The sequence below is a fragment of the Calonectris borealis genome, chromosome 12, assembly GCF_964195595.1.
Source record: "Calonectris borealis chromosome 12, bCalBor7.hap1.2, whole genome shotgun sequence".
NCBI classification, from domain to species: domain Eukaryota; kingdom Metazoa; phylum Chordata; class Aves; order Procellariiformes; family Procellariidae; genus Calonectris; species Calonectris borealis.
The window spans coordinates 19396280-19419390 of record NC_134323.1 but is presented as its reverse complement, the minus strand read 5'-3'; the positions used below and the strand labels follow the sequence as shown (position 1 = coordinate 19419390).

Sequence of the window (23111 nt, the reverse complement as noted above, 5' to 3'; positions counted from 1 at the left end):
CTTGGCCTGGGCTTCCTGGGCCTGGGACTGTGAAGTAACCCCTGTACCCTCACCGCTCAGCCGCTCGAACCAACAGCTGGCAGGCTTCCAGGAGCCCAAACCTGCTGATCTCCTAAGATCACGGGGACAACCCTTTTTGGATGCCACTGGTCTTAAAACAGCACCATCCTTGATGCCACCCGAACTCTGTCAGGGCCATGGGCTCATCGTCACGCTTGGCCTAGCGCATGTTCATCTCAGGCCTCTCCCTCAGGCACAGGCAGGCTGTGAGGGAAACAGCGGTGGGTTAGGGAAAAATGGGAGCAACAGGTGAGAAAGATACAGGGGCCAATGGGTTGTACAGTGAAGGCTAGGGGAAAGTGCACTCAGGGAGAAAAAAGCTCTGACCGACGAAGCAGCACCGGTAATGCCTCTGGGCGCAGCCGCCGTGAAGCAGCCCAGTGACCCGTTCGCCTGCGCGCCACGCTCAAGATGGCGGCCGACACCACCCCAATCCCGCCACACTCTTCTCGCTTTCGATTGGCGAGGAGGGCTGGCAATCTGTGATGCCAGCCAATCAGCCCGCCCGCTGCGGCCCCGAAGGCGGTGCTGCGGCCTGGCCCTGGTGGAGGGTGTTCCCCGAATGTCGCAAGAAGTGAGGCGCGGAATGAGCCGCCTGGGCCCGTGTCTGAGCCCGCGGCCGCTCCTGCGTGGGCCCTGGGCGGCGCCGCGGGGGCTGCGTCGCGTCTCGGTGGCGGCCGGTGTGCGCCGGGGCCCGGCGGGCTCCAGCACCGCCTCTGACGCGGGCATGGAGGAGCTGCTGAGTCGCTCCGTGCCGCCGCTACCGCCCTACGAGACCAAGGAGAAGGCGCCGCCTCCGGCGGAGCTGCGCAGCGCGGAGTTCGTGCGGTACTACCGCGCCCTGGAGGCCGGGCCGCCCAGGGCCGAGCTCCTCACCCGCTTGGCCCGCGACTTCGGCGTGGACCACGGCCGGGTGGCAGAGTTCAGCACCAAGGTGCTGCAGGCCCGGGAGCAGCAGAGGGAGCTGGGGGCCCTGCTGCAGGCCGAGGACCGGCTCCGCTACTACCTCAACCCCCAGTACCGGGGTCTCTTCCAGCACCTGGGCCGCCTCGAGGGCGGGCTGCGCTTCCTAGTGGAACTGAGGGGCGACCTGGTGGAGGGGCTGGCGACCAAGGCAGTGGACGGGCCTCATGTCAAGGTGAGGGCTGGGCTGAGGGTGGGTGATTCTGAAGGGGAGTCGGGGGGAGGCCGGAGGGGACGTGGTTTGGGGCGTTCTACTCATGGTGCTACTCGTGGAGCCTCCACGTTGGGCTGAAGAGCATCCCGTGAACCTGATTCACAGTTGGGGTCTCCATGGTGTGACATGAGCAAAGCCCCTTCCCACAGATCGTGGCACCAGTGGGGGAGATGGCTTTGCTAACATGGCTGAGGAAGGGAGCGGCCCATGGTGTGAAGCAATGGGCTTTCCCAAGTGAAGTGGCAGTGGGAGGCTGGGCTGTGGGCTGTGAAGGGCTGGCTTTAGTGCAGTGGAAGAAATGCCACAGTGATGCAGCATGACATAGTGCAGCTGATATTGGGGCTGCCAAGCTGCATGAGGAACTGGCTGCAGGAGTGACTCCTGAGCCCGATACAGGGCCAAAAGTGACATAGCAGCCATGTCGTGCTAATGATAAAGAACATCAACAAGAGACAGGAGTGTCATGACTTAGCTCAGTAGTTTGTAGGAAATAGGTGAGGTGGAAGATCCCCAGTGGTTACATGGTGCAGTGAGGTGACATGGCTGTGGAGGAGGGAATGATGTAGGAGATGACAGTGGCAGGAGGTGACAGGACTTCCCAGAAGGCAATGAAGAAAGACAGCAAGTTGGTCAGATGTACTGACCATAACTTGTTTGTTGATATTCAGATTCAAATTAAGTTTGACAAGAAAAGGATGGTTTTTATGTCAGTGCTGATAATTAATCACAGTTATCACGTAACTGAAGTAGCAACAGCGTTGGTAAGATTCCACATCCAGTTGGATCATCTTAAGTAAAAACAGACTGAATTTGCAAAATTAGTAGAATAGAAATGTGTAAAACAGCTGAATGTACATGCATCAAACAATACAGTATGTTCAGAAACATACTAAACCCATTTGAAAGTAGGAAAATATTGTCTGCAAAAGCTTCAATAAAAGGGCTGTCATAAGCATTCTGTTATGTCTTCTCAAAATATTTTTTGAAATGTTTGGGTTCATCGTATGACTGGGCTGTTCTGCATATCTGTTCTTGTAGTCTTTTTTGTGCTTGTTGATGAGTTTTATTTTTCAAATGTGATATATTCTAAAAATGAAAGTTGGTGATAAATAGCACATAAGCCAGGAAAGATTAAGCTAGAACTGGTTCGCATTGGTTTTTGTTTGTGACTGTACTGGCTGTAAGAATTTACCGTGGATACTGTTTGTTTTCAGTTTGGAGTTTCATTTAGGTCATTCTCATCTGTTTTCCACAGCCACCAAGACCTAGAACTATGTGCTATTCCAGTGTTCTTGGTAGTGTGTCTGGGAAAGGTGTTATGTCTTGCTTCTGAAATAAGTGTCTTGCTCGGTCTTTAAAATCTATTTGCTTCTATTGCAAGTAAGCGTCAGAATAACCACGAGCACCCAAGGGATCACACAGCCTGCAGGAAGTCTTGACAGTCTCTGCAATGGAGCTGATTACTAGCTGGTGCAAGTGGTTTGTGAGATAGTGGTCTGAGAGCATGTGTATTTAATTTGATACCTTAAGCCATAAGTGTGAGATACTGTATTACCTGTTCTGAGGCTAAAAATCAAGAACAGAGAAAACTGTATGGCAGAATATTCAGGCTATAGATTTGGGGGGTGGGGTGGAGTTAAAGGGTTTTTTTGTTTTTAATAAAGAATTTTGAGTCTTCAGTAGAGAACTGTTCTTGTGATACAACATATATTTTGGGATCTTGTAGCGGACAATTTCAGAGTGGTTCTTTGCTGGTTTCCTTAATTGCAGGAAAGAGACGAAAAAAGGTATAGAAAAGCTCTGGAATTTGGGATGGATGTTAATGCATTAGGATTCACTATTACATATGATGAATTCTTGTCTGCCTGAAATTTCTTAAGGTATTATTTTAAAACAAGAAGATGCAAATGATGATTGTTTCTCCATTGGTTTCACTGTTCCTTAAACATTAACAAAATAGATGATTCATGGCAAACTGGTGCAGTATTGTCTTCAGTTACTCCCAAGTATACACATCTTCATAATGCCCTCAGTTGTCTTTCATAAATCACCTCTTAAGTTGAATTGATATTTAAAGTAAATGAAGAAATGCAAATGCCTAACTTACTGTGATTTTATGTACTACGTGACGTGCCTAGCTGCACTGCACTCCAAAATGTGTCTCATTATTAGACTTGTAAAGATTCTGAGCACTGAAGTCACTGAACTAGCAGTGTCCATTAAATCAGAAGTCATAGTGCCCTAGCTGTCAGGATCCAATGTAAGGCAAATTGGGCTGAAAAAGCTGATTTGTAAGAAATTGAGAAGAATGGGTGACTACCTTACTGGAAGAATTCCGTAGATCTTAACGTAAACCCTGAACAATGCATTGGAAATATATAAAATGATGGATTGTGCAAAGAGAAGGAACATGCTGCAAGTAAGGTTTCGTTTATATTTTAGTTAGTTATTAGAAGCCAGAATGGTCACCTAGAGAGAGAGAGAAAAATTGCAGGTATCCTGAGTGACAAGTTGTTACGACATAGTAAATGTCTTTCTGTGGTTGTATAAAAAGATGATGAATACTCTTGACACAAGCTTCCTGATGATCAGATGGCAAAAACTTAGCGGTAAACTGTATTTCTGAAGCTATACAATCTTTTTTTCCAAAGAGTCCACCAAAAATACGTACAGGATGTATGGTAAAGAGAAATTTTCTTCATAATATGTCCCAGAGGTGGGTTTTCTTTTCTATTAAATATATGAATCAATTATTACTGTCGTAACCCTCGTGGATAATGTGAAGACGACCATTTCAAAAAAACAGTACTGGCACATAATATGTGGTTTGAAAAGTTAAATTACAGCAAAGCTGGGCCTAGTTCTTTTTCATGATGCAGTTTGAATTTTTTCCCCTCTCTTTCTTATGTTCTTTTCGTTGTTCTGTTCCTTCCACCAAAGGACTTGCACGTTTTCCACTGTCTTTATAAATGAGTTGATTTTCTGATGAGCCCTTGGAATGCTTAGAATGAAATTTGCTGAAAACCTGTTTCCTAAGTGCAGTTCTTCCTCTTACTGTTCAGAACCCTCTCACCTGCAGTACTTCTTTTTCTGTGCCAGCATTTTCCTCTTGAGATTTTTTATATTTTGCGTGCTTACTCAGTTTCAGCATTTGAAATATGGACTCTGGTGAAAAATTCACAACATTATTATTTCAGGTAGCAAATCATTCAACTATTGCTTTTAAAATATTCTTTATCTTTCCATATGATTTAGAAAAAGTCAGTGGAAGGTTCAAGTTGCTGGCAAAAGATAACGAAAAAGATAGCATTTTTGTCAAAATGATTTATAAATAAGCCTGCTTCCATAATTAAGCAGTAGTTGGAGTGTATCTGTAATCTTCTTGTTCTTGTATTGGTCTACTAGAAAAAAAGAAATACCGTAATTGTTTTGGGTATTTTTCCCCTCAAAGCAGCCACTCCTAAACACAGCAAGGACCTGAAGTTGGACTTTCCCTTGAATTATATTTTTTTCTTAAAGCTTTCTCGCAGATTTGAACACTGACCTTCGTATAATCAGGGAAGACGGTTTTAAATTTTAGTAGAGGAATTGGAAATGGTAGAACAGGCTTTAAGGGAGAATATTTTGTGTGTAGGCTGTACGTGACTTTTTGGGGAGGGGAAATATTTGTGGTGATAGGTGTCTTACCTACATACATCCACAGAAGGATGTATTTATTTCACCCAGTTGTACTGCCTTGAAAGAACTGTGGTCTCATTGATGAGAATTCGTCCATGGATTAGAGTATCTGTTCAGTCAGGTGAAACAGTGGCTATATGGAGAATCTAATTATTGAAACAGTTTGCTTTAAAGATCTAAGAAGCCCTTAACTAGAGAAACAACTGAAAGTTAAAAGTTTTTCTATGAAAAAAGTGTTTGGTATTTACCTATCAAAAGTCCTATATGGCCGTTTCATTATTGTAGATTTGATTTAAATTCTAACATACATAAAGGCAAATGTGCAGCAAGAATTTTATAACTTCTGTGTATTTGTATCTGCACTGACAAGGAAATGTGGAAATAAAATTAAATGGATCTTCTTGATGCTGGAGGAGAATTACAGAATGTATTATATGGCCTACTGGGATTTTGTATTTGCTCAAACTGTCTAAAATATTTCTTAGACAGTCCTTAGTTTTTACTTTGCATTTTGAAAGACCTATTAAAACAAGGATTACCCACTGCTGTGTTGTAAATATGAAATGTTTTTCTATTTCCTCAAAACATATCAACACAGAGGCAGCTTGGACCGTTAGATACTGGTTGATGAAGCATTTCTATTTTGTGTTTGTTCAATAGATTACAGTAAAGTAACATATACAGGTGATTGTATACAGGCACTTGAAAATGCTTGTGCACACTTTACTCATTGTCTAAATGAGCAAAAATTGGGTGGGGGGGGGAAGGGGAAATAATTTTTTTTTTTTTTAAGAATAAGGCATCAAACAATATAAAACACAAGAGCCAGGGAAGTTTTCAGCATTACCGTTACCACTGCATCTGATTCCTATGTTTTCCACTTTTACCAGTTTCCATATAGTATAACTGGCTTTCTCCCAAATCACTCGTTGCCATCTGAGCCATGTTACTGCCAATAGGTGCAGAGCAGTGTGTTCAAAATAATGACTAGCGGGAGTGCAGCCATCAGCAGTTTTCCTTCCTAGCTGCTAGACTGCAGCTTAAAATAGTGTTCTAAAAAGCAGATGGATGACAAGAGAGCCATAGGAATCTGGTAGTTTGACCCCAGATCTGGCAACTCTAGCTTATTTTTCTGGTTTACAGTGTGCCCTTACAAAGGAAAACAAAACAAACAATCCTGAAATACCTGGCGACTTTCACTACACCAAGGGATATTTGACCGAAGTGATTTATGGTGATTTTCTAAAAACTTCAGAGCTGTGCAGAAACAAGAATTCACAAGAGAAGTACCTTAAAGCCAGAATAAACAAAACAATCAGAGTATACTTGTTTAGGACACTTATACTTCTACAATTCGAGAGGAAAAATGTCTTGGGGAAAAAAAAAAAAGACGACAGACAAATCTGTGTATGAGAGAGTACTTGAACTAAAATTCAGCTTTTCCCAATAAAACTGTTGCTGATGCGAGCCTCGTTGAGGTTGCAGGCCAGTACCTGCAATTGTACTGCCCAGGATTTGCAATTCCTGCATGACTTAGCCGTGCCATAAAGAGCCCTTTTTTGTAGATGATGTTACGCAGATAATTCTGGACTCTTTTTGCTACAGCTTGTTTTACCTGCTTCTTTCTCTTTAATCCACTAGCCCAGAAGCATCAGCAAAAACGGTTTTGCCAGTATAGATTACAGCTACTCTAAATGCAGTTGAGTGATGTATTGTCAGAGTGTGTCAAGTGTTGAAGTGCCTTGAGCCAACAGTAATTATGCATTTTTCACAGTAATGTCATATTATAGAAATAGTCTGCTCTTTCGAGGTAGTAAGGCAGCACAGATTTAACATATGTGTCCAGTAAGCCCCCCAAATCATCAAGCTTACTATAAATGTGCAATAGATTCATTTATTACGCAGAGGAAGGTATACTGCATATGCCCCTCTTAACTATCCTAGTTGCAAAGTTTTGCCGTAGCTAATCAGGTCCTTTTTAGTGTCATCTATTATGTTACTCCCCTCTGCCCCCAGCTACTGTTGTGTAGGATAGTGTTACCTTGAGACAGAGAAGGTAGGAACATCAAAGCATCAGCGAAAAATTGTGAAGACTATCCATTCCTAGGGTGGATTTTGTTTAATGTGATCCTTCATTTCTTTCAGTTCTTCAGTGGTACTTGTTGCAGATAGTCACATATGTGTGTTTTTTTCAGAGGTTTCTTTTTATGCCATGCATTATGTGGCTTCCATTGTTTTCCAGTGGGGATTGCTTACCCTATAAATGTACTTAAGGTGAATTTTGGTTGTATTATTCCAGTTTGATATTCATTTAACAACTTTTTTTTTTAACTAGCATGTGCAGGCTTTGTTCAGCCTTGTGGTACAAGTGCAAGGTGGGAGTACAATTTGCCAGCAGACTTTCAGCACAGTTTATTATATTACTGAAAGAGGGCTTTACTGAGAAAGACCAACAAAAAACTAATTTACAAAGCTTGGGAGAGTTGACCTCATGGAAGAGTTCGTCGATACTCCCTGTATTTGGAACAGTGCAATTGACATTTTCACTATTTGAAATATATGTCAATTTATGCTTCAATAAGTAAGCTCTTCTTTTCTTATATATTTGAGGATGCTACTGAAAAAAATTAGAAAGAGAGCATGAAATTTTCATGCATGACATAATTGTTCTATGCAGATGAATGGCTGTTTTCTTCTAGATCATTAGTATAGTAGCCATTTCTGCATAAATAAAGATAGCTGCCAAACAAAAGCCTATGTATTTCACTAACACAACTTAGTAAGCATAGAAGGAGTAGATAGGAAAAAGGGAAACTGAAGGAAAATTTGACTCGGCACTTCAAGTATGGAAAAGAGCTAGGATTTGTTATGAATTTACCTTGCAAACTCCATGACTGTGGTCATTACCATCAACTTTAGGAGTTTTTATGGGAGGAGTTAATTTAATTGTAAGTTTGGGTGGATTGGTGTAGATTTAAATATCTGATCACAGTTGGCTGCAAGCATAGTCAGGGTTTGAAAATTTTAGTTCTTCTAGTATATTGAATTGAAGAATAAAACTGTCCTTTTTTTTAATCTTGGAATACTTGTAGCCATTACTTTGGCCACCAGGAACCTTCTTTGATGTGTGTCTCTTTGACAAGTGCCTCTACAGCTTTCAACTTTGTTAGGTTACAATAGGAAATATTTTTGCTTTTTTATGAAAGGCCTGAGACTACATCTCAGCTTTGGAAAGATGCTTTAAGTAGTAAGTGTTTTCTGGATAGATTTTTTTTTTCCTGTTGTTTTGCTTAAATGTAGGAAGCTAAAGTACATTGCAGGATAATTTTTGTCTATTTTATGTACAGCAGTGGCTACTTAATAAAGGTCTGAATAGAAGGTGAAGAGTTGTTGTTTTTAGATAAATGGTTATTAAGTTAGTTTCAGGTAAGCCTGCATTTCTGATCAGGCTGTTGGTAAGTTGGTGCTGGTATCACACTGTGTCCTGTATACAAAACAAATGTAAGAAACAAACATAAGCTCTAGAATCTCTTTAAGGGATATTCATGCTGTGCTGAGTTCAAGAATGCTTTGTAAACTCAAAGAATTTTAGACAGGAAAATCTTTAACAATACAGGCAACAGGAAGTTAGTAGGGCATATAAAATTCATTATTACAATGCATGTTTCTGAAAATATTTGATATTACAGTATCATACTGTTCCAAATCTGTTGTGATTTTTGAGTTCTGTAGTCTTATGCTGCTGCTTTTGTTTTTCTTACTCAAAAATGTCCATACCTGTAGAGAAGAAAAATTCTGTAAAGTTTTATCTGCATCCTGTCCAAAGATACTAATTTTCTAATTTATCATCCTGAGTGGGCATGTGCAGCCCCTGTGCTGAATTATACAATCCATTCTAAAGTCCAAACTGAAGCATTTTTGTAGTTTACTAATCCCTAAATGTGCCTGTATGGGTTCCAGTCACCTCCAGTAGATATGTTACATGCCTTGGAGATCTGTTAAAAGTAGAAAGGTCCATGTGTTAATCATGGTGCAGAATGTGCAGGAGTAAATAGCTGTTCTGTATCTTTCTCATAAAGAGCAATGGAAAAAATGTTTAATAAAGTAGAGATGACTAATAAAATATGGTAAGGATGTGGAAAATTTTAATTTGATGAGTTGCTTTCTTATATTAATAAGCTAGTACTAATAGTCTTACTAAGGCATGAAGTGCTGAATACTCAGAAGAGATTCAGATGTAGAATATTATAGTGAAATTCAAGTCCTTATTTTCATCAAATTTCCCACGATTTTTTTTCATGGTATTTAAATGTGAGCACCTGTGCAACTGCAGCCTTATTGTCAAGACTGCTCAAATACTTCTATTTATTGTCTGCTATTCATCTACATTGTTTGGCATTCTCTTCCATTTCCCTGTCTGCAGTTTACTGTAGGCAGTGTCTTTAAACATTTTTCGTTGTTTTAGTCCTGTGTGAGGAAAGCTGAACTATTATGTGGTTAATCTTCTCAAACAGATGCATTAGTTTCCTTGAACTTCCCAGTGTTGTAGTTTGAAATAATCAAGGTTATCTTTACTCATATTCATATGTTCTACCTAGCTTATTTAGCAGGTGAGTTCATCTTTCTTCTGTTTGCAGGAAATGAATGGAGTTCTAAAGAACATGCTTTCAGAGTGGTTCTCGACAGGATTCCTAAACTTGGAACGGGTCACTTGGCAATCGCCTTGCGAAGTACTCCAGAAAATTAGTGAGTAAGTGCTAAAAGTTGCTAATGCTCGTTGATGAAAAGATGATGAAATGCTTGTGACTGCACAGATCCACTATTTTCAAAACACTGCTTTTCAATACTGAACCATAGGCAAAGTACAATTAAGGAATAGTTTTAAAGAGTACACTTTAAAAACTGAAATAAGTAAATGGTAAAGGGGATCATTTGTCCTATAATTTGATCCTTTAGCTCACATCCTGGACTTGTAGACTGCTCTCTTTTCTTCCACCTTTCTCAGTTACACTTCCCACATTCCCAGAGGTGCTGCTGTTACTTTTCCTACAAACCCAGATTCTTGCAGCACTGCGTTCTTGCACTCCCTTTCCTCCCACAGGTGCTGCTGCCGCTGCTGCCTCCGTCACCGCTGCCACCTTCTCTCCTCAGTCTACACCAGCAGTGTTGGTGGAGAATCAATATTTAAGTCTGATGCAGCATGAGGTGCCCAACACTCGAGAGCATGTTTTAGTTCTAATGTAGTGAGGCTCCCTTTCCTGGCTGGAACTGGTGAGGTGCACAGAATCACTTGTAAACTATATGTGAAGAGAGCACCTTGGTTTTTAGAAACATTCCTTAAAATCTGCAACATTTATTTCTAAATTTCTGTCAAATATTCAAAGTTGTAGTGGTGAAGTTGAAGATGACTGAATCAAAGTTATGTTGTGTGGCATTTTGTTATATAAAAAGCTTGAAGAAAAATGTATCTCTAAAGAGTTCTGAAAGTACATGACTTAAATGTTGATGAGGCAAAGAAAGAGATCTTATACAAGCTAAATTTTCAAAATAAAAATAATTATAATATTTAATTAATCTTCAAGGTATTTTGGCAAACACTTGACTTTCAATATGTAATAGAAAAGAATATTTTTAATGATTGGTTGAAGACATGGCTGTGGGAGTGCTAGCAGACTACTTTGTAGCTTGGGAAAACGAAGTCATCTCAATGACTTAATCATCTCAATTGGATATCCTATACTGAACAGAAAGTGCAAGTGAAATCTCAGATACGTAATAAGCATATGACGAAGAAAACTAGAGAGAATGGGTATGCAATACGGTTTTACAATCTATTTTGTTGCAGTTTGCTGATGAATTTTACTTTTTTCACTTACAGCCTAATTCTCCTTTTTTGATTGGAGAGTTTCGTCACTGACATCAGTGGGAAAAGTACTGAGCTTGTAGGGTTGGCAGCTGACCTCTGTTTTTAAATGAAAAAAAATTATGTAATTTTACTTTCTTTTATTTTCTTAATGAGTTCTGAAGCTGTGCATCCTGTTAGAAACTGGGTTGATATGAAGCGTCGAGTTGGGTCATATAGAAGATGCTACTTTTTTTCTCACTGTGCAATCCCAGGAGAACCGTTGATAGTCTTGCACGTGGCACTAACCAGTGATATCTCCAGCAGCATCCAGGTACAGTCACTGATGCATTTAGAACACAGCAAAGTGCTCAAATTGCAATGTACTTCTTTTAAAATCTGTAATTCTTTATAATTTGGGAATATTTGGTTGCTATGCATAAGCAGCTCTACTTTCTACTTTTTGATTAGATTTTTGTTGTTTCTCACAGAGGGTAATGAATAAAACAGTGGGGAAAAGCATTAACACATTTGAAAGTTAAAAAGAAAGGCCCCCTTCCCCATAATGATGATAATAACTAATACTAACTTTTTTTTTTCCAATTCTTATTTTCCCAGGCCATAGTGAAAGAAGTGCCGCCTTTAGAAACAGAAGATACAGACAAAATTACAACAGCAATTTTCTACTCAATCAGTTTGACTCAGCAGGGACTGCAAGGTGTGGAACTTGGGACTTACCTCATCAAGCGGGTTGTAAAAGAGCTGCAGGTAGGTGTGGCAGTGTGTACTTAAGATGCTGTTTGGCCAATGTGCTCCCCTTACATTGCTGTTTTAGTTTCCATTTTGTGTCATTGCTCAAGACAAGGAGCTGCTAGGTCTTCCCCTACCCTTGTAGCTTCTTACCAGATCAACCTTTGAAGATGTGTAAGGAGTTGGAAGAACATTTTCTGCTGTTGGTTAATGTCTGCCAGATGTAGATGCTGTTACATAGTTGACATGTACTGCATGAATTACTTGTGTTTGCCTGATCATGTGCATAGGTTGCTTAAAAGTCAAATTAGTACATTTCTATTGAAGGTAGCTTTCACATAGCTGTATTTTGCAATGTAGTGTATTGTATGATTCACTACTGTCTCTCAGTTGAGTGGCTGGGGCATTGTAATGGATGCTAACAGGCTCCCTTCCAGGCCCCTGATCAACATTTTCTCTCTTCAATGTACCTGACTGTTCCTTTTTCAAAATCTTACGCCTGCTCCAGTAACAAAAATATTTCTTGTACATTAATTAATTCATTTTCTTGTTTGTTATATTGAATTGCCACTGGTTATGTGTGCAGTTTGCATACTTGCCTTGAATATGTCTATTAAAAAAAAAAAGAGAGAGATTTCTTTGCCCAGGCGTTTTTTGCAATATAGTAAAGATGTCTTTAACATTTGAAAGTCCCAGGAATCAGCTACTTTATGCAAATCAGTTCTATGAATATATATATTGTCATTGTGTGCTATGTGATTATTGTTAATAGTTTTAGGACTTTTTCTTGTAGAACCCTCTTCCAAGCAACTGGAGAAAGGAATGAAAATTCATTAATTTATATACAGAGTGGTGTGAAAGAGACAGTCACATTTCTGTGTTGAGTACATTATTTTATTTAATAGTCTTTACTACTTAAATTATTAACAAAGCTACCACTTAAAAATAACGATCATTACTTGTGTTTATATTCATTGTTCCAACATCTGGATTAGTAATGATGTCTGGAAAATTGTCTGTGATTTAGAACTTCAGTTCTACTTACAAAAATAACTTAAAATTGGATGCACCAAATTTCTACTACTACAAAATGATTGATTAGTCAACTACTGAATCATAGCTGGCTGCCCTGAAGTTTTTTTATTTTATTTTCTTTTTAATTGATATTTTGGCTGAATTTTGTTGCTTCTTGCTTTCAGAATGGCTTTTAGATTAATTGTCTAAAGTGCAGTAGTCCAGGTATAATTAGGTTGTGCCATCTGTCTGATCTTGACTGAGGGGAAATTGGAATAAATTCGTGCAGTTATCTGATGTCACATTTAAAGAATAATTTCTGGATAATTGAGTTACTCTCATAAAATAACCCTATTGACAACGTATTTGTCCATCACGTGATTGCTTGCAACACTAGAAAAGTTATGAGTGAGTTATAAAGGAAAATAGACATACCATACTTGGATAACCTACGTGCAAGTTCAAAAATTTGATGTGTCCAATAGAAGAATGTGTTTCTTATACTTAGGACAAAGTTTCTACATTTCAATGTTGTAAAATCCAGCCCTTCTTCAGTGTTCATCAAATACATGATGAATAGGAAACACTTTGGCTGAGATGCCTTTAAATACATTCTAATCATAAAATTATTGCCTCAAGCTTAAATAACTTATTTAATATTAAAAGCTAAGTGCTTTCCATACAATGCTGAAGATGGAGGTCTTTCTCCCTACTTAAACTTCACACACTGCTTTATGCTGTTATTAGTAAGGTTTTATATGGCAAATTGGACACGTATTTAGTTGGCTATGAAGTTGTAGCAAAACTTGAACTGCCTATTTACATTTATTTTATATGTATGTTTTTATATATATATATATATATAAAAAAAAGGTACAACCACCTCCATGTATTGTCTCTACACCGTTCCTTTTCTTGGTGTTAAACCTTGTTGGGTTACCACTGTAGGGCTAAAAAAGATACGAAGGATAATCCAGGAGTGTTTATCCATGATGGATGTGGTTCTCTAATAGTTTTTCTTCCACTCTTTAATGTCGCTAATATCTTTTTCTTTTCTCTTCTTCCCACTTTCTTCCCACTCCTTCATGCTTTCTTCCTCTTCATTCCAAACTGTTGTTCTTGAATTTTTTGTCTTGAATTCTGCAAGAAACATCTCCTATTACACGATACGTCTGTGAAGTGACCCTAAATCATACTGTTGTTATCAGAATTATTTGATGCACTTCTGTAATGCCTAGTCATTCAGCTTTTGTTTTAAATGTTGTGACTCCCTTCTCAGTGGAATTCACCTTTCAGTGGAGAGAAGCCCTGTGTATTTCAGCTTCAAAATACTTACACTGTGAAATTTGTACACTGTGAAAGTTAGATTGTTCAGCGCAAAGGCAGGGCATATGATGAGTAATACTCTTGGCAGCCTGTTTTACCTGTCTCCCAAAATTCTGGAATTCCTACTTCAGGGCATTAATTGCACACATGTGCTCTCTTTCTCTCTGGTCAGGAGTAAGCAAAGGACTTTGCAAGGTTGTCTGTGTTCAGGTTGGACATAATTCTTTCGAGCAGCATTATAGTCACTTACTTTAAAAGGGACAAATGGTATAGCAGTAGTGCTGACTTGGTGACAGCAGCTGAAACAATATAGCCTCAGCAAAAAAATCTTGGGTCAAAAATTACATCTCATTAAGCAAGCTTCCAGCAGCCTTTGTAAAGATAGATAGTTGAGGTCTCTGATAGGAAAAGGCTTTTTTATATAGCCTTTGCATGGCTTTGCAATAAACAAATCTTTATTTAAAGTGTTCCAGGTTACATAAATTGAGACTCTCTTTTATTTAACTGATACTAAAATGCTTTGGGAAGAGGAGACCATTTGAAGAGGTTGAGGATTTTGTTTTTCATTATATTTGAATTGTTGATGATTAATACAGTTTTATAACTTGCCATTTGTTTGAGTTAACTTTTGTGGACATCTGTTTGATCTGCAGAATGTTATTTGATTCGTATTTTCCCAAGGCACTGCAAACTCTTACAACTTTTTTTATCCTCTAGTAAAATTTATGTGTAGTAAAATTTATGCTCCTTTATGTGACTTTGCCTTAACTTAACCTGCTCTGACACTTCTACTTGTAAGTGCCATTGTAACCTCAAAAACTGAATTCTCATCTGACATTCTTCATAAGGAAAACTCCAAATTGGACCTGTCATGAATGTATATCATTAGATCAGAAAAAGACATGCACTAAGTTAGAAATATGCTAATAGTCACTTTTTTCCTACCATAGAAGCTTTTATTTGGCAAGATTTTTAAAAACTGTACTGAAGCATTGATCTAGCAGGTATCTACACTATAAAGTTATGTCTATAAATTCAGTTGGTACTAGATTCCTTAAAAGAAAATCTCGTAAATGGACAGGTAAGATAGAGCTTAATTTTTTAGAAATCTTCTTGCTAATTCACCTGAACTGGTTACATACACTGCTAAACATGAACATGGGTAGGATAGCACTCTCACCTTCAAAGAATGTCAAGTACAGATTCCCTCATGAAAGTATTTCTTGCAAATGGGTTTTTATTAGGACGGTTAGGAAAACGGCAGCAGTAGAGGCTCTGGCGAAGATTACAACCCTCAACGTTAAGCACTGTTAGTTTGAGGCACTGCATAGAAGTTAATGGCCCCTGCTTTTGAGTCTTTCACTAATTTAAGCAGATGGAGGACGTATAAAGTTGAGTCACAGAAATGGGTCCTCAGTTTCATCTCTTTATATGTGCACAGTTAGCAGTTTGAATCCTTAATAACTACCTAGATACTATGATTTGACGTTTGGCACAGGTATTGTAATACAATTGGGTAAAGGCGAGCGATATAATGGAGATCAGAAAAGCACCTTAGGGATGTAGTTTGTGTCACATACAAAAGGCATCCTGGGAGAAAGTATGCTGCTCTAAATAGATTTTTCTTTTTTTGGTAGTTGCTTCACAAAAGTTTGCTACACAAATAATTCAGAAAGGTTTTATAAATGGCCTTCTATTGTTATCTGAGCATCTCCTGTTTGGATTATTTTGGGGCAAGCAGTTGGATGAGTTCATTAGTCCACTGATACCACTTTGGTCCCAGTTCTCCCTGTACAAATCTGAGAATAGGCTACCTATGCATTCTGTGTAGTCTCTCGGTTATATTAATGTATATAAAGCAGGGAGCAGACAACAGAAGTAATCTCTTGTATGTCTTAAATTTAAGCTTGTATTGTTCCCAGAAACGAATTGGATTTTGAAACAATTTCAGACAACTAGTAAGAAAACAAACAAACCTCAAATTGGGTGCTGGAAAACAAGCAGCCAGATGCATTTCTAGCAAGCTGATAGGTGCTGGTGAATGCGTAGACAGATAGATTTCTCATTAGACAGACATTTAATTCAGAATGTGTTTATAGCCACTCTAAATGGTCTGTAGCTCCACAGAAGGTACATCATAGCAATTCAGTCTGCAGATGACAGACACAGATAACTGTGGTGAAGCCTTTGAGAAAACTGCTTAGAATTTTATAGCCTGTGGCATTTGGGGGAGAAAACTGATAGCTACTATGTGACTCAATAGAATGCTTAACAATTGGTGGCAGATTTTAGCTTTCTGGTTGGGCTGTTGATAATTGCTACCTTAATTTGATCTAGGTGACCTGGGGAGATCATAATTTCCAAAACAGGCTCTGCTTTCATTGATGAAAAATGTGACCTTGGACTACAGCTTTCAGAGTGCAAGATGGTTTCAGATGAGATATGGATAATAGGAGAAATCTGCGCTCTTCTGCAATGAAAAAAAAACAGACTAAAAGACGACCAAAACCAGAAATCTACCCCAAACAAAATGAGCAGCTGTTTCTTAATGGTGTGTGGGTTTCTGACAAGAAAATAAACATTAATGGATCTCCACCAATAGCCTTAGAAACTAGCACATCAATTTAGCAACAACATAAATGTGCACACTTCGCTGCATCTATTTATTTTTCTACAAGAAATGGCTGCCTCAGATAAGCTCCTAAACTCAAGCATTTATCAGATATGTAGTAGTCTGTACTGCAGCTTCAAAATGGGGTCACTTTCCCATGTCTTATCTGTCCTAAGAAGTAAAAAATATGCACAATTTCGCATTTTCTATTTATTGATAGAGTAGGAGCTACTAACTTCCTGATAAATATTTTGGGTTGGGCTTGGTGAAGAGGTCAGTCCTGAAAGTGAATGATTCACAAAGAGCAGTCAACATCACAAGGAAGCAAAATGTCAGTTACTTAATTAGGAACTTTGCAGTTGTTATTATTAATACATAAATATGGGAAGAAATCGTTCATTCTCCCTTTTGTTATTGTGTATGGTGCATTGTTACACTCTTGGCTCTGCAAGCTGTGAGGTGAGATCGGAATTGTTACCCTATCGAAGCAATGGGCATGGCTCAGCTCCTGAGTGAAAAGCCCTGTGCGTTAGCTCTGTTCAGTAGCAAAATAGTATTTTCAAACACTGTGCTTTGTTAGCAGAGTTGGTGCAGAAGACTTCCAGATTTGACTGTGTGGTAAGCAGCCTTTTTTCTTGGTCCAATCAGTTTTTCCTTTTACCTGAAAGAAGAGTTTTTGCTTCTCAAATTTCAGCATTACTCTCCTTCTTCCCGTCTCAGGTTTTAACCCCAAACATCTGTGAAGAATTCATGAAAGAGACCTAAGCAATATATTCTCAAAGGTACTATCTTTTATAGGAGGACTAATTTTGTTAGAAAAAAAGGAAAACCTTTAAGGAATGTAATCCCATCTTCGGGTCAAAAAGAAACACATCCTGTATTCCTTGAATCCCTACCTAGAGGAAAATAGCCTCTAACAACCTTTTTCTTTTTCTCCGTTTTTTTTTTTTCTTCTTTTTCACTCCCACCGCACAATAGTAACATCTGTACTCCCTCTAGCAGCACATCTAGGATTTCTCACTAATAGGTCATTAATTTGAAAACTTTTACTGATTCTTGTGTTCTCTGTGTTATGGACTAAAGATGAACTTTAAAGCACAACAGGGAATGAAGATGTAGAAGAATGAAACCCCATTTTGAAATCCAGCGTCTTTTGGGGGAGCTTGCTGCTGCTTAAGGATGCTGACATGAAAAGGGTACTTCTCCTTATAGATTACAGGTTTGTGTTTCTGTATCTTAAGGTTCATTTGCAGGTCTGTCACATCTTAGACAGTTCCTGAGTTGTCATCCATCATTATTGTGTGGACAGGCAGAAGGGTACTGGGTCATTGAATCTTCAGACAGGAGTTGTGGCCCTCCCTTCTGGGCAGAAATTCATCTAGCTGCAGTAAGAGCTGACATGCAAAAGGTCAGATTACTTGACAGCAGATTGTCTCAGCAGCTAAGCTACGGCCGGTCACAGTAGAGTTGCCACTGGTCAGCTTTCAGTGCGTGATGGAGAAATGAAGGTAGCAAGCGATGCTGCTCGTTACCATCTTGACAAAACTGAAAGCTATCAGCTTTTTCTCCAGGAACAAATATCTTGAAGTATTTTACCAGTAGCCTTTAAAAATTCACTTCTGTGCCATCTTTCTCCCTCCTCCTTCTCCAGGAGATCTGTGGGTTTGTGCTAGTTGTGTTGTCTTTGGTGAGAGCTAGTGTTGAATCAAGGAAAGTGTAGCTGACAACGGGGCATCTGAGCATAACTCTCCTCTGCTATGCTAATTAAGATCCTGCTGCTTTAAAGAAAAGTGGATTCCAGATGTGATGATTCGGTATACTCCTTGATTGAGAAACCCTACAAGGAGGCAGATGAAAGGTGATCAAAGGAAGATTTAGTGAGTGCATTTGATTCTGTATTCAGATTTTATGAAGTTATTTTGAATTGATTTGTGGATAAATAGTCTTTGTATCCATGGGAAAGCATTTAGCGTGGGAAGGGAAAGATTTTTGAAGTCTGTGGAGTTGCTTTGTTCTGTTCTAATTTTTGATCTTTTTCTGCCCCCAAATATTTTTTTTTTTTTTTAATTTACTGTGGTCATTGCTCTCTTTTTCAAAAGCAGAGGGGAAACTTCTTTAAAAAAGTCTGAACTGTGTACTCCGAGAAACGTTCTTTTAATTCAAACGTATTTTCTATATCCATGCCTCTTGTAGTCATGGTCCACAGTCAGAGCACAACCCTAAAAAAATATTTTGTTTTATAAATGCTGTATACTCTAAAATTGTACAAAAAGGTGCTAAGATATCAGCAGAAATTGCCTTCCATAGACATCTCTTTCCATAGATTTACAAAGAATATTTTTTCTTTTATGAAATGCATATGCGATGAAACCTGATAGTTGTATTTCACAGATCTTGTTACAGACTTATGCTTCAGAATTACTCTTTAAAATATTGTCATGTCCTTTAGTGGAGACTTGAAAAAGTCGCTGGAGAACAACGCTTTACTAGTACTGCATTATCTGACCATGATAGCTGTAGCAGTTGAGAATATGACACAGTCAGGATCTCCTGGGTGCTCTGATTACAAAAAATGGTTGTTTTGTTCAATAAGATACAGAAATGAGTGTTTTTATAAAATAATTTGCTTTTTTCTTTATCCAGTTCTCTAGGGAGATGAAACGGCGTGTTTCTTTGTAACTTGGTCTGCCTTTTTTCTTCCTGTCTGGTCCCAAAAGAATTCTTTGGCTTACATATCTGTGTAATAGTCAAGAACTTCAGATAAGGGGAGCAAGTGACGTTGGTTAGTTTATGTAGTTGTAAGTCACAAAACTGAAGAGGTGGTAGATCTGAGCTGGCTGGGTGTATCGTAGTGCTGGAGGCCAGCAGAACAGCAATAAGCTATTTGGGAAGCTCTGTATGGGAAGGAAAAAGATGTTGTAAATAACTGAAATAATATTCAGCTGGTTATCAGAGTTATTAGAAATGGTGTTTGGCTTGGTGCTCCAATCTGTAACGGAGGTATGCCAGGCCTGAATTCCCTGGCTTCTGCATCCTCATGAAACAGAATGCAGATGGCAGCGTTGTGTGGAGCACAGCGGTACCTGAGGATGCCACAGCGCAGGTGCAATTCAGACAACCTAGCAGCATGCGTTCCATTAACATTTGCTAGTCTAAGGTAGCATCTGAACGATGATGACTTTTTAATGGTTATCTGGGTAATACTCAAAGTAGAAAAAATGTGGTTTGTAGTCATTTAAAGACAATTTTCTGTTGACATTAGGATGCTTCTGCTATATTGATAAATGTCTCCGTTCTTACCATTGCTTCGTCTATGAACAGTAGTTAAAACAACACTGTGATTCTTTCAGTTCTGCTTTGTCTTCTCTCTGTTCCTTGCCCCCCTGCTCCTTCAGTAGGGTTGACTTCAATGTCATTTTGGTAATTCCAAGTGACAGTGAGTTTAACAACCTTCTCTATTCCTCATGTTGGTGTGCCCCAAAACTAACACACAGTTTTCCATGTGTATGTTTTGCTTTACATGATTATGTAGTTAACAGCTTTTACTCATAAATTAGTAGGAGTAGAGGAGAAGCTTTATTATGTTAAAACAATTATTAAACTGTGATTAATTTTTATACTGTAAGTATGTATTTCTTAACTTGCTATTTTAGCAGTGTAGTTTATAGTTTCAGAATAGCATGAAAAGTAGCTGACCTGTATAAAGAACCTTTTTCAAAACTTCAGGAAATACTTCTTTCCATAAAAATCTAGAAGTTGTACCTCTCCTGATTTTACAATAGACTGAAATAATAAACTGCACTTGATTCAAAAAAAGATAGTTGCATATGAAAAAAATGGTATTTAAAAGGTTTTGGAAACCTACATGTTTTTTTTTTTTAAAAATAATCGTATTCTTCTGAATAACTTCTTTATGGCATGTGATTGTATTTGTTTATTTCTGCCTATAAAATGATATACCAGAACGTAGTGTTGGTAAGTACTGTATAAGTACTTTTAAATAGATTATGTGTGTGGACTCTAATTTAGTCAGTGTTAAAATTTTCTTCGTTCTTCAAGTGCTTTCTAGTCACTAACTATCCTGGTTTCAGCTGGGGTACAGTTATTTTTCTTCCTGGTAGCTGGTGTAGTGCTGTGGTTTGGATTTAGTATGAGAAGAATGTTGGTAACACACTAATGTTTTAGTTTTTGCTAAGTAGTGTTTACACTAAGTCAAGGACTTTTCAGCTTCCCATACTCTGCCAGGTGCACAAGAAGCTGGGAAGGAGCATAGCCAGGACAGCTGACCTAAACTGGCCGAAGGGGTGTTCCATACCATGTGATGTCATGCTCAGTATATAAACTGGGCGGAGTTGGCTGGGGGACAGCAATCGCTGCTCGGGGACTGGCTGGGCATTGGTCAGCGGGTAGTGAGCAATTGCATCATGCATCACTTGCTTTGTATATTTTTTAAATTATTATTACTATTTTACTTTATTTTATTTCAATTATTAAACTGTTCTTGTCTCAATCCACGAGTTTTCTCTTTTACTCTCCCGATTTTCTCCCCCATCCCACCAGAGAGAGGGGGGAGTGAGTGAGCACCAGTGTGGTGTTTAGTTGCTGGCTAGGGTTAAACCACGACACTAACCTATTACTGGCAGGGTGATTTTTATTTATTTTTTTTTTGGGGGTCTATGTGTATCAGTTAGTTCTCAGAATCCCTAGTCTTCACTTGACATCAAGTAAAAGGCATGAGCTGTTCTTTCACTCAAACTTCTCATTGTCAATCATGACAAAACTCATGAATTTTTTTTCTCTCCTCTTGTCTGCAGAAAGAACTTCCTCAGATAAAAGCTTTTTCCACTCTTTCGCCTATCCCAGGATTCACAAAATGGCTTGTTGGTCTCCTCTCCTCACAAACAAAAGAACTGGAAAGAAATGAACTTTTTACAGAATCAGAATGGCAAGAAATCTCTGAGATCACAGGAGACTCTACTACTGAAACACTAAAGAAACTCTTAAATAACAATGAGTGGGTGAGATCAGAAAAATTAGTTAAAGTGCTCCATTCACCATTTATGAGGCTCTGTGCCTGGTATTTGTATGGAGAGAAACATCGTGGCTATGCTCTTAATCCAGTAGCAAATTTTCATCTTCAGAATGGCTCTGTGATGTGGCGGATAAACTGGATGGCGGACACAAGTCCTCGGGGCATTGCTGCTTCTTGTGGCATGATGGTAAACTACCGATATTTCTTAGAGGATACAGCCAGTAATAGTGCAGCATACCTGGGGAATAAACAAATTAAAGCCTCAGAGCAGGTTCTTTCCTTGGTGTCTCAGTTCCAGCAAAATAGCAAGCTTTAATTAAATATAATTAAAACTAAGAACAAGTGTTCCTCACCTATAGAGCTGTAATATTTTGCAGTGTCTATGTTTAAATAAGAATGTCCGTTATAAAACAAATTTACTCAGCATGGCAGGATGCCGAGTTACCTAGATTATCAGTTGTCTTGCTTACGTTGCCAAAACCTGATTTGCTGTGATTGAGTCACTGTAAGTTCTAGACATCTGTTACATGCAAATGGGTTGTTATGTGCAAGTGTATTAAGGGGTGAGTAGAATTCTCTCAATCAGTTTCAACTCAGTGGTAACTTGAATGGAAAATACTTGAGCCGTACCATTATTCTGTTGATAGTAAACCTGTATAAACCGTGTCTTCGAAAGGAGCTGCACTTGTTTGTCATAATACTACTATAGATAGTTCAGCACCAAAGAACCTGGAAAGAAGTACTGAATGAAGGTAAATTTTTGGTCAAATGTATTAGCAAAACGGTAATCTACAATTTTATGTCAAGATCTGTCTTTTTCTCCCTCAAAAACTCTCATGTAAAACCTCTTGGTATTTTCCTTTTTCAAACCCACTGAAAATCTCACTGAATACTTGCTTTGCTGGAGCATGGAAAAGCCTTGCATTAATATTGTTGCAAAATCAGGATCTCTCAGTGCAGCAGGTATGTAGTATTACATTTGCACTTTTGTCTGCTAAAATATAATGAGCAAGAAAAAGTGTTCAAATAGGAGAGGGGAATAAGAGAGACTGATAATTAGGGATCAGCTGAGAAGTTTCCAAATATGTGTATATACAAATATGTATACTTTGGCTCTCGTAATTTTTTAAGTTGATAAAGAGCTTTTTTTAATAAAGAGCTAGGTGTGACCTGTAAACCAATAAAACTTTATCAATAAATCATGTCTTGTGTATTTCAGCATGTACCTTCCTTCACTTAACAGCCCTTCCTGATAACAGTATCGCCACAGCAGAAGGACCATCTTAACAGAATTTCATACTGTTTTGTAATTTCTGATTTATTCCGTCTGGTCAAATTCCAGTCCTGTTTTCAAGAAAAGAATTATACAGAGGAATTGAAAGTGATAGTTTCTGCTCCTGTTTGAAAACAGACGTGAAGAAAGCTGTAAGTGTCCAATTAGACTTTCTCCTAGAATGAAATTATATAATTGGATACACTTCTTTCATATTCATTATTAGAAAAAAATCCTATCTTCCAAGCTGGTAACTTGTTAGGGAATCTATTATATGTATCTTCCAAGCAGAGAAAAGCTTGATTTAACTTCTGTTCATGGTAGATTTTACAACACTGATAGTTAAAG

At 38.6% G+C, this 23111-nt stretch overlaps 1 protein-coding gene across 1 annotated transcript; it reads left to right on the top strand.

Annotated features, from left to right (window-relative positions):
- The first annotated feature begins 281 nt into the window (after window positions 1–281).
- Window positions 282–22692, top strand: MLYCD (malonyl-CoA decarboxylase). The gene is given in 6 exon segments (XM_075161498.1): window positions 282–342; window positions 345–1198; window positions 9553–9665; window positions 10935–11091; window positions 11376–11525; window positions 21273–22692. Coding segments are annotated over 6 exon segments (1854 nt in total). The 5' UTR covers window positions 282–296; the 3' UTR covers window positions 21807–22692.
- The last annotated feature ends 419 nt before the right edge of the window (window positions 22693–23111 follow it).